At 41.8% G+C, this 12,560-nt stretch overlaps 1 protein-coding gene across 1 annotated transcript; it reads left to right on the top strand.

The window, feature by feature from the left end:
- Positions 1 to 1,203: 1,203 nt before the first annotated feature.
- LOC149322901 (chemokine-like protein TAFA-1) lies at positions 1,204 to 12,392 on the top strand. Its single transcript, XM_089534426.1, has 6 exons — positions 1,204 to 1,219; positions 6,392 to 6,539; positions 9,305 to 9,459; positions 10,994 to 11,134; positions 12,045 to 12,169; positions 12,375 to 12,392. The coding sequence occupies exons 1-6, from the start codon at positions 1,204 to 1,206 to the stop codon at positions 12,390 to 12,392; spliced, it is 603 nt and encodes a 200-aa protein (XP_089390552.1).
- The last annotated feature ends 168 nt before the right edge of the window (positions 12,393 to 12,560 follow it).

Raw genomic sequence — 12,560 nt, 5'->3', positions numbered from 1 at the left:
GATGCTGGGACCTGTAGTCCAACAGCATCTGGAGGCAGAGGTGGCTGGAGGGTCCCATCTCGGTGAATCAGCTCCAGATTTTGAATAGTTTTAAAAGGCGCTGTCCAAGGTGCCGAACCTATTTTGGGGAAATAGTTCAACATTTTGGAGACCTCCTTTAAAGTATGAAAACCTGGAGTAGAGTCAGGACTCTACTGACATGGAAGCCACCAGCCTCCACTGTCTGGTGGCCCACTTGACTCCCAGTATAGAGGATTGCAGTATAGAGGACTGCCATGTGAAGATTTTAAGGTGCCTTTCTGTTTTTGCCATTATCTAATTGGAACCAAAAGTGATGGCTATCTGAGGGAACTTTATCTCTTGCTCATCAAGACAGAATGTCTTAGAAGGATTATAGGGACACGGCCATGTTGTCAAACAACCCAGCTAAATTTTGTCTTGGGAGGAAAAAGCACAAGCTCCTGGTTGTACTTAGGCTGAAATTGGAGTTCATTTTCCCCCAGCACTCTTCCTGTTAAAGATTTTCCATGCCTTGGGTCAGATATCGATAAAGACTGCAATCAAGAAATCAGAAGACTAGGAATGGATTCGAGAACAGGTCAAGCCCGAATTCTCCTGGGAGACTAAGATGACTACATTGAGGCTGTATATTTTGGCCACATCATGAGAAGGCATGAATTACTGGAAAAGACAATGATTCTAGGAAAGATAGAGAGTAATAGAAAGAGAGGAGGACCAATGGTTAGACTTTTCCAGATGGTTAGACAATCAAAGAGGTCACAGGCCTGAGCCTGTAGGACCTGAGCAGAGAGGTAGAGGACAGGAGGTCTTGGAGATGTCTCATCCAGAGGGTCACCATGAGTCGAGGTCAACTTGAGGGAAGTTAACAACAACAACAACCCACATCTATGCAGGAAAAACTAAATTTACCTGGCTCTAAAACAGTGCATGTGAAATGGATCAAGAGATCTTAGTAAACCAGAGGCTAAACATGAGTCAACAATCTGATGTTGCAGCCAAAAAGGCCAATGTATTCTAGATTCCAACTCTATGATTCTATGATTCTATGACTGCAGCAATAGGAATGCAGTGTCCAGGTCAAGGGAACTAGTACTGTCAGTATTCTGTTTTGATCAGACCTAACCTCTAATACTGCATCCAGTTCTGGGTATCACAGTTTAAGAAGGATATTGGCAAGCTGGAATGCATCCAGAGAAAGGTGAGCAAGATCATCAGCGGTCTGCAAACCAAGCTGTATGAGGAATGACTGAGGGAGCTAAGTATGTTTAGCCTGAAGAAGAGAAGACTGAGGGGTCACATGATAGCTATTGTTAAATATCTGAAGTTATGTCATGTAGAAGATGGAGTGAGCTTATTTTCTGCTGCTCCAGAGACTAGAACATGAAGCTTCAAATTACAAGAAAATATATTTCACCTAAATATTTGGAAGAACTTCCTTACTTTAAGAACTGCTCAACAATGGCTTGGGGAAGGGTGGATTTTCCATTTTTGGAGATCTCCAAACAAAGGTTGGATGGGCAACTTTCAAGAGTGTTTTAGCTGTGTATTCCTGCATGGCAGAGGATTGATGGTCCACATGGTTTCTTCCAACTCTTAAGATTCAGTGATTCTGTATTTAAGATATAATGTGGTTATTGTTTGAGATGGTGCAAAGATTACCAGAGCACTCAGGTACTATTGTGCTTGCTTTGCTTTTATGAAACATTCCTTGGATGCAAGAATCCACAAATGACGGTGTGCTTGTGTAGTCAAGTTATTCAACACTGATAGAAAAATGAGACCGTTTTGTAAAAAATAGCCCTAGAGCAGATAATGTGTGCAAGCTTCAACAATTGCTTATGTCTATGTAGTTCTACTGAATGAAGTAACTCTTCTGAAGTTACTACAGTATATGTGATCCTAAGTATTTTAAGTGTTAGGTTCAGAGAGACTTAATGCCTTTGTAAGAATCCTTATGACTGAAGCTTAACCGCTTCAACTTAGAAAACCACATTTACAAAGTAGAAAGCATTTCCATTTCAAAGCTGATTATTTAAATGAAACACGTGCAGAATGTTGGATGAGAGACAAAACTGAGAACTGTGTATTTCAAGAATGGGAAGACTTCTATAAATTTTTAGAAACAAGATGGGATAAGACATTGATATTTAAAAAGACGAAATTAAAATGAATCATTTAACAATTCCTTTCTATATGCCTCCTAGGATCTATTGGATTAACGAATATAAGTTAGGCGGGTAGAACAATATATATATATATATATATATATATATGGAGAATTTATAATTTCACTCTACAGTAGTAGATATTCTTAGGTTAAGTGATGAATATACCTATAGGAATACCAAGGAATGAAGATATCAGAAGACCAGATTCAAGTGAAGGAAACTAAAGAAACAGAGAACAATTTCCAAGATAAAAATAAGAAGAACAGAATTGCCAAATTTCAAGCAGCAATAGGAAGATGTTATATGTTAGATGTGTTTTAGTACAAGAGTCCGGTGTCTTTTGTTTACTGTATGGTAACTGTCTGTTTTATTGGTCTACTTGTTAGATTTAAGGGGGGGGGGGGCTGTCTTAATGCATTGGGAATTACTGTCTGATGTTATGTGGAAAATTGAAAAATAAATATTAAAAAAAAAGAAACACGTGCAGAAAAAGGAGTGCTAAGTATATATCTGTACAAAGTAAAGGTAACTGTCTCTCAAGCTGTTTTGAAACACTAGCTGCTCTGCAGAATGCAAGGCTCGTGATATTATTCCCCACCCCCCAAACTTTTATTTTTGCAAGGAAATTCTTATTATTTCACGGCTCCATTTGTTTTGCTTCACCACATATTTATTATATTGTGTACAAGTCAACAGCCCAAGTCCTGACATGCTAAGAGAGCTTGGAAAGGTACTTTCAAAAAGCAGAATATTGTGACAAGCTGGAGGAGATCCAGCCAGTCATAACAAACCTAATTATGATGAGAAATGCAATATGTACCTGCTCCAAGACATTATATCTATTATTATTATTATTATTATTATTATTACTATTATTATTATTTGAAGGTCTATGACCATAAAAAGGTTAACAAGAACTTCTTCTTCTTATTATTATTATTATTATTATTGTCATTGCCATCATCATCATCATCATTGTCGTCATCAACATCTCATGTGTTCAAAAATAGGTTCTGAAACTTAAAGAACCAAGTTTAAATTCAGATCAGGTTAAGACAAGTCAGTGTCCACAGAGTCTTTTGAAGCCGCCACAGTTGTCTATTTTTGGCTTCCACAGCAGCAAAGCATTATGGTTTTCAGCATTCAGCCTGGTTTCTTCATGAGATGCACCTCACAAAGCAAATCAAGTGCTTTTGCCAGTCTGTCCTTGGTCTGATTAATAGCAGCACATTCAACACATACTCAGTCACAGTGTTCTCACCTCAACATTATTTGGGTCAGAAACAAACCTGGATTCAAGGTTGGAGGGCTCTATCACACACACCAACTCACACCCTAATTTTTGATTGACGTCAGAGCCTCTGCTCTGATTTTACAGTTCCCCAAAAGATGCTACATTTAGCCTAAGCTATAATGATGACCCCTTTATTCCCCTCCCCAAGAAAAGGTTTATGAGAACAAGTTACGCAAATACACTCATTCCAAGTACAGAAGGTGGGCAGAGTGACAGCTGAAACTTACTTCAATACTGGTAGAAAGATGTCCTCCACTACACCTCAGCTTTGTCCTCCAACTTTCCATCTCTCAGCTCTGGCTAATGGCACAAACAGCCCTGGATGGATTAAGAAAGGTTGGGGACTGGAGAGTGCCCACCAAGTATATCAGCATTACTTTAAATGTCTGGGTAACCTTTAGGACCATTGGCACCTATGTAAACCAGTAATAACTGAGGAGAACTTCAGGTTTGGATGAATCAAGAGGGTTTTATTTAGAAACCACGCAAACACAATAGCAATTCCCAAAGACACAACATTCAGAGCTAACCAAAATGGAACTATGGAAACTGGATAACAGTCTGAAGGGCTTTTAAGAAGGACGATAATTTGAACTGGCAAAAAGCCAGCTTTTCCACCACCAGTGGAGCTTTGTGGCATTCCTGCACTGTGCAGCATATAAATGCCATGCCGCCAGAACACCACAAAGCTGTCTGCTGTGTGGCTGGGCGGGCAGCTTCATGGCGGCTTCCTGCCAGACTGGGGGCATGTGTCATCTAAACAATACCCTCCCCCAAGCCACTGGGAAGCCTCTTCAAAGGAGCCATCTGTTTTGCCCTTTAGTGTTCCTAAAGATTATTGTGATCTCTCAAGAACATGCTGGCTCCACATGTGAAATATGAAAATATGGAGACCCCAAATGTAGTGCAGGGTATGCAGGGTGTGGTAACACAGGGCAGAGTAACTGTTGCACTACAGTTGTTGTTTGACATACAGTTCCTATCAGTCCTGACCATCATAGCCAGTGAGGAGGGCTAATAGGAGTTCCAGTCTAAACACACTTAAAGACCACTGATGCTCAAGCCTAGACTAAAGAAACAATATCCAGCTCACTCTCTCTGTCACTAATTTCTGCAACTATTACCATATATAGCTCTAACAAGTACTACTTCTTGTTGTTGTTCTTCTTCTTTTCATTTGTATCCCATCTTTTGCCCAATAATGGGACTCAGAGCTGCTTATGGCATGCTAAATTCAGATTAAAACTATACAAAACCATCAATAAAAAGTATAAATAAAAAGATACTTACAGGATAATTTTTAAATTTTATAAAGTTAAAACCATTGCAATTCATTAAAGTACTAGACACAAACCACAAAAGAACACAGCATAACATTAAAAAGCCCGTTCCAGTCAGCTTCTGAAAGCCTGACAGCATAAGAATTTTTCTCTTGCTGGCAGACGGAAAGCAAGGAGATGTACATCCTAGCCTCCTTTGGGAGGGAGTTCCAAAGTCTGGGTATAGCCATCAAGAAGACCCTCTCCCTTATTCCCACCAAATGATCCTCAGATATGGAGAAGAGAGCATTTTAATCATGTTTAGTGGCCTTCCTGGGCCATTTTAGTCCAAGGAAAGCCTACAGGAAATGAGTGAAAGTCACTTAATGTTTTTTAAAATGCCTCTCCTGGACCTACAGTGGACCCTCGATTTATGTGGGGGATCCCTTCCAGACCTTCCTCCACATAAGAGAAATGCCGTGGGACCTCAAGTCCCATTCTTTTCAATGGTTGTGCACTCCTGCATGCACATGCTGTAGGCACACATGCCATTCATTTAACAGGGGCTCGCCATCTGTGTGACATCAAGTCCACATACAGTGAGCCCATGTATGGCGCGGGCACGCTGTATATTGGCCAAAGGGCCCCAAAATGTGGTGGAAATGCCCTAGAGGGTATTCTGAGGCCAAAGGATTGGGGGAAATCTGCAAATTTTTGTTCACCAAGGGGCTCCAGTCATGAAGGAAATGCCCTCCATGCTCCATACCTTCTAGAGCAGCATTTGGCAATAGCATTTACATTTGTATACCGCTTCATAATGAACTCAGCACTCTCTAAGCAGTTCATAATCTGTAAATCAATTGTCCCCAACAGACTGGGTATTCATTTTACTGACCTCCGAAAGGATGGAAGGCTGAGTGGGCCTTGGAGCCCTGCCTGGGCTCAAACTCACAACCATGTGACTACAGTATTGACATTTAACCACTGTGCCACCAGGGCTCCTCTAAAAGAACATTTGGGGGAACGCTGGAGCTAAAAAACAAAGTTTTAATTTTTTAAAAAAACTCCTAGGGGGCCCTTGAGGCCACAAAAATGGTCCTGCATCCTGCACTTTGCTCACAGGCTGCACTTTGCTCACCCCTGAGCTACAGGAATCTGTAGTCACCTCTCTCTAAAGTAGCATTCTGTCTGGTGCTAACATTTAGCACTTCACCCCAAAGTGAGAAACAGCAAAGGCAAAGACAAAAAAAGAGTGAGTGAGAGAGAAACTGCAAAGTTCTATCCTGGGCTGATCTCCCAGCGAGAGCAAGGCTGGGATGCCAAACCTGTAGGAGGAGGGCTTGTGTGTGGGTGTGCTAGGAGTGCTTTTGGACAGGGACTATAAGGGAGAAGGATGAAGAGAGACAGACAGCCTGTGGATCAGACTCACTCTCACACACGCGTTCTTTCACGGGTGTATCAGTCAAGCTCAGAAGCTGAAGAATAACCAGATTCCAAAGCTCACACAGACACCGCAACCATCTGCTAGGTTACAGAAGGAGGGCTGGGAGCCAGGACATTGGGTTCCATCCCCAAATCTGGATGGGAGAGCAGTTTGAGTTGCTAGTTTAGAAGGGGTTTTTGATCCAGATCAAAACTGCCAAAAACAGTTCCTCTGGATTCAGGACTTTGTGCTCCACACTTCTCTTGGAAAGAGAACAGACAGAACAAAGAGGAAGATGCTGCAGAGCGCAAAGATCTCTTCCATGGCTGGGACCAAGAGGTAAGAGAATTTCAGCGCCAAGGACAGGGTCACAGGTAAGACTCTGTTTTGTACTGGATGAAGAATAGCAGGATCAGGAGAGAACTCATTTCTCAAGAATTCTGTAGCTGAAGTCTGTAAGTGTCCTGGTGTAACAGAGAAATCAAAGGCAAAAACAAGTAATATGTACCCTTTGCTGAGATCATTTATAATTTCTCAAACGATGGAGCTATTCCATTTAAATTAAGGATGCAGTAGCATGGAGTCGTAGTTTGAGTGTTGGACTACGACTCCAGAAACCAGGGCTTGATTCCCAATGGCCATGAAACCTACTGGGTGATTTTGGGCAAGTCACACTTTCTCAACCTCAGGGGAAAGCAATGGCATACCTCCTTTGAACAAAACATCCCAAGAAAACCCCATGATAGGTTTGCCTTAGGGTTGCCATAAGTCAGAAACGAAGGTGCACACAACAACAACAACAACAGCATTCCACTATAATGTGGCTGCTGACATCTTGTTAAACAAAGTTGGAAAGTTTATCCTATGCTTTAATATGACATTGCATCACCTCTTCTGTATATATGTCTCAAATAATTTGCACTGTCCTTTTTGTTAATTTGGGGTGCACAAATTCTGGGCAGAGAGCTGGAAAGAGTACTGAGGTGGCTGAGGAATCAGGACTGAACCCCTGATATTCTTGAGGCACAGATGAAATGCTTTCTGGTTAGGACTGAGGTCACTATTTTTCAGCCCAACCTACTTTCTAAGATTGCGGTGCACAAATGAAATGTAAAGATAAAGCAAGGAATAAAATATTTTTTAAATTTCTAACATCATTTATATACCATAATTTATCACTTACATTTATAGCTCCTCCAATAACCTCAAGGCAGGGTACATGGCCCTCTTCTTCTCCACTGCACCTTTGCAACAGCCCTGCAATGTAGGTCTAGCTGAGAGACTGTGACTGTCCCAAGGTTGCTTTGTGAAGTTCATGGCCCGGTTTATATCCATCATGTTTTATCATTTTAAAAAAAATCTATGCGTTGTGGAGCTTACAGTGCAAGTTTTAACACAGGATGGGGAGGCAGGAGGAGAGGAAAGATAAGGGAAAAGGACTAAGGATACTTTTAAAACCAGGATATTCCCAGATGATTTTTGTTTTAATGGCTCCTGGTTCATTCTCATTCTGCAGCTGCATAAGTCAAGAACATCAAGAGCCTGACTACATGAGAGTAAATTTTTATCTAGTCCAGTATTAGGTGCCCAGAGTAAATGTTCAGATGCTCAATGAAAGACGGTCTACAAATGGAGTACAAGGGCAAACAGTTTTCTCCTGCTGTTTTTCTGGAGGTGTCACAATCACGGCACTGAAGGCAATTGACATACATTATGTCCAGTAGTCTTTAGACTTCTGTACATCATGCAAGTACCATCTCTCCCAAAAGGCCTTCCAGAATGTAGCAGAGCAAAAGAGAACATCAGATTGTGGCAGGGCTTGGATTTAATTAGTTACTTTTTGAGGTAACATAGACCCAATGTAATGTCATGACTAAGGAGAAAGTGACTTTATTGGAGCAACAAGGAACAGTCTTTAGTTAAGTACAAATGCTGCTTTTTAAAAGGTAATTTTCAAGGTATGTTAGCCAGAATTTTTCAAACTGAATACAATTCTCTTATCAATACTTTATTTTTTTATTCTAGAAAAAAATAAGTAATTGCATATAAAATGCAATATAAAGCAGAACAAACAACACAGTGAGTTATAATTCCAACCCTACAACAAGTAATAGCAGTGGGGACTCTAATGAGAATGAATTGCCTTTCAAAGTAATTTTCTAAGCTCTGGGCTGCATGCAATGGGAGTGGGCAAATGTGCAAGGAGCCTGGGACAATCAATTTCCTTTGCACAGGACACACTGCTGTGTTGTGGTGCACTAAAAGTCATGTCTAATGTTTTAAAAAACATGGGGGGGAGGTCTGGGAGACTGCAGGAGTGGGGTTCAGGGACTATATACTGCAAGGGTAGGCAACCTGCGGCCCGCGGGCCGGATGCGGCCCAGCGAGGCCTTGGGACCGGCCCCAGCCCGGTCCTGCCGCCGATTGCTGCCGGGGCCTTTGGCCTCTCGCGCGCAGGGGCAAGGGGGGAAATTGTCTATAGACGCCTCAGAAACATGCATTTATATTAACATTTTTTAAAAAATCAGCAAATTTTTTTGCGTGTCCTCCACTTTTTTTAAAAAAGTGTCCACCATTTGAAAATGCTGTCCTACATTTGTCCCAGTTTATTTATTAATTTAATTTTTTTTTAAAAAAATTAATTAATTATTTATTTGCTTCAGCCCCCCAGTTGTCTGAGGAACAGCAACCCGGCCCCCAGCTCAAAACGGTTGCCTACCCCTGCTCACATAGCTTGCTTTTTAGAGATACAAAGTATGAGAGCAAGCTGAGATATCTTAAACCACAGCTAATATATGTCAAGCAAGGCTACAGGATTCAGACACATGTTCATCAATTGTGGGGGGGGGGGGGGGGGAGTCCTAAAATGAGTTAAGGGAAATTGTTTTTTAAAAATAACATTTCAGTGGCTAAATTCTTCATATTTTAAGATCCTGAATTAATCCATAATTTTAGACCTTGAGAAAACTATACTGCTGCGTAAGAACATAGGAAGTATTGTATCAGATAGAAATGTATAAAGATGTCCAAATACAAAATTAATTCAAGGCCACTTCTCCAAGACACAAGGATGAGCATTACTAGGTAAATCAGTCAACCACATTTTATCCTGATGTGGTTTTCCTTCTCTCCTCTCCAGATCTATCACAATGTGCCATTCTGCTCCGATAATCTGGATTTGTGTTGCTCTATTGTGTCAAAGTATCTGTGCTCAGCAGTTCCCCATTCACAATCAGATGCACCATCATGAGCAGTATTGGTACCAGACCGGAGTGGATCAAATCCCAGTTATCAGTGAGTTGCCTCTGAGGAATGTTGTTTTGGAACGTATTGTACAAACAAGATCATAGAATTGTAGAGTTGGAAGGGACACTAAGGGCCATCCAGTCCAACCCCATTCTGCCATGCAGTAACTCACAATCAAAGCACCCCTGACAGATGGCCATGCTGCCTCTGCTTAAAGACCTCCAAGGAAGGAGACTTCATCACTCTCTGAGGGAGTGTGTTCCACTGTTGAACAGCTCTCACTGTCAGGAAGTTCCTCCTAATGTTGAGGTAGTCATTAAGAAAGCTGAATTAGGTCTAAAGTCTATTTCACATTTATTGTCGACACAACTGTAACACGTTAATACCACTTTACCAGAGGTAGAACAATAATAATAACCACTTTACCTGGCATGCCTTCAGCCTACAGAATTCGGGGACTGTAGTTCAGTGGGGCATTTACGATTCTCTGTCAGAGAGCTCTAGTGCCTCACCAAACTACAAACCCTAGGAGTTCACAGTATGGTGCTGTGGCAGATAGTGTAGTAGGGTTGTATTGTGTGGGTGAAAGCTAAAGTAAATTCATCCATGTTATGAAATGATGATAAGCCTACAGCAAATACATTGACACCACTGTCTTGCTTACTAAGCAGTTCCAGTACCAAAAACAAAAAACACAGTATATGTTTTATGCACACAGAGCCAAACAGAATTTCTAGACACTGTCGGCAGTTCTGGGTTGCAGAACCTTTGGCTCTCAACACATTTTGGATCACAACTCTTTACATTTCTTCTAATATGGAGAGTCCTGTGGGGCTGCTTGGGGTAGTAGGCCAAAACACCAGGGAGCAAAAATTCCTTCTTGCTGCTTCAGCTCCTCTGTTCTCCAAAGTGTAAGGATGGTCTCCTCTGTGCCAGAGATGTGAATATCTCCTATAGTAAATGAAAACCTTTCTTTCAGTTCCACAGAGTAGGACTGCCTGTGTTGCAACTCTTTACATAAGCACAGAAAACACAGTATTGGGAAAAGATAGCGAGGGCAAGATGGGACTAGGCCCTTAGTCTGCATAATAAGCCATTGAAGTAGCTGACTAAAGTCGAAAGTACCATTTCAAAATACTGTATATACTCATGTATAAGTCTAGAAATTGTAGTCAAAAATTGACCTCCATTTTTTGATGAGTTGACATATCTACAGGTCAATGTAAATACTGTGCTTTAACTCTTATTTAAAAAAGGAGCCATCCCCTGGTAAAAGGCAAGAGAGTAATCTGTCCTGGAAGCACTGTCCCCCTTCTACTCTCTCATCCATCCGGCCTTTAGTGCGGACACAAAAAGTTATACCTGATGGAATTTTGTAAGCTTTTTGCATTGTTTTCCTTTGCTTCATCCTTTAGATCTTTTTGTTACATGCTTGTAGGTTATACCCAAAAGTTTTGCCCCAAAACTTGCCCTTGACTAATACAGTACATGAAGTTGACTTATGGTTGAGTATATATTGTATGTGGAGATTTTCAGAGTCTCCCCTCTCCAACCTTTTTTCTCTGCTTGGTGCCCATCCTAGGTGGAGGGACTTGCAGGGTGATCGCTGTCCGTCGCTGTTGCAACCGCAACCACATTGAAGAACGGTCGCAAACCATCCAGTGTTCCTGCCTTCCAGGGAAAGTGGCTGGGACAACCAGGGGCAAGCCTTCTTGTGTGGATAGTAAGTGTATGCTTGGAGCCACTGACTTGGAGCCCCAGAAGAGAAGGAAACCCAAGAGGCTCAAAGAACAGCTAGGATCATTTGGATTCCTTTCAAGGAGGGACGAATATAGGAGAAAAAGGGAAGGGTTCTAGAATGAGAATACTGAAGGTGTATGTTGTGTCCTTTCAAAGAGAAGAATTAATATTTGCATAAGGACAAGGGTAATCATGCTATAGGATTCAGGCAAGGATGGTTTAAGAGGTTGGTGATTGCAATTCCAATTAAGAAATGGGCATTGCGAGAAGTGTCTCCCCTGGACAAGACAGGCAACAGTGACAGACTCAGTTTTCTAAAGGAATCTCCAGTGGCCATAGGGACTGCCAGAAATACAATAAATATCTTTTTGAAAAATCAGGAAGTGACTACAAGTCAATTTCTGACTTTGGACAACAGGTATTTTGATGTTGAACAGTACATGAGGCAATCTATGTGAGAGATGAAATAGGCAGTCTTTCAGGATTTTGTGGGGATCAGAAAAAAGGCAGTCAGGGGAAGTCTGGAGTGGTCAAAGGCTATAAAAACAGCCTTGGAGGCACATCCTCCTCCCAAAGATTTAAATGATATCCTTGTGGAATTTTGATACTATGATCTGCTTCAAGTGCTTAAGACAGAGGAAGTCAGTTTTTACAGACCCAGAAAGGCCCAGCTCCTTGTCCCTGCTCCCACCCTATAAGCTCATCATGCTGTGGTGTCTGGGTAAAGTGGAGATGCCTTTTGAGATCAGGTCAAAGACAAAGCCCCACACTACAGAGGCGGATCAATGTTTGCCTCAACCATTTGATGTCCACTAAGGGGCAAGCTAGAAGTGCCAGTAAAAAGCTGCAGGAACAAGCAGTGGTGAAGACAGATGTTTCTTTCTACTTTGCAGCCTCCATTGTGACAGGAAAGTGGTGGTGCGACATGGAGCCCTGCCTGGTTGGAGAAGAGTGCAAAGCATTGCCAGATAATTCAGGCTGGATGTGCTCACTAGGGAACCGTGTCAAAACTACCAAGGTACCAGTCCTCCCCATCCCTCTCAAAGGTGAAACCTCTGCAAGGCACAATTGGGTACACCTTCCTTCTTCCTTTTTAGGCAAACATATTTTTAACCTGCCTTACAGGCCTGTGTGGGTTTTAGCCAGTTGGCCCCAAAGGACAAGGAGATGAGGCTTACTCCATCCCATCCTCTATTAATCACTTGGCCTGGTTTCTTTTTCAGATCCACCCCAGACACTGATGAAGTCTGCAACCACAAATATGTCCTAGGACAGGTGTTTGATAACGGCTGAAGACTTCACTATGGATACTAGTTGGAAATGCAACTTCCATTATAACCAATGGGGAAGGCAGAAACACCATGGGAAGCATAGAAGAAAGTTATCTTGTTGCTGTACTGCTCCAGAAA

The sequence above is a fragment of the Sceloporus occidentalis genome, unplaced genomic scaffold, assembly GCF_023333645.1.
Source record: "Sceloporus occidentalis isolate IW3139 unplaced genomic scaffold, rSceOcc1.0.p SCAF_1, whole genome shotgun sequence".
NCBI classification, from domain to species: domain Eukaryota; kingdom Metazoa; phylum Chordata; class Lepidosauria; order Squamata; family Phrynosomatidae; genus Sceloporus; species Sceloporus occidentalis.
Note: the sequence above shows the minus strand (reverse complement) of the source record. Positions and strands in the feature narration are given on the sequence as shown.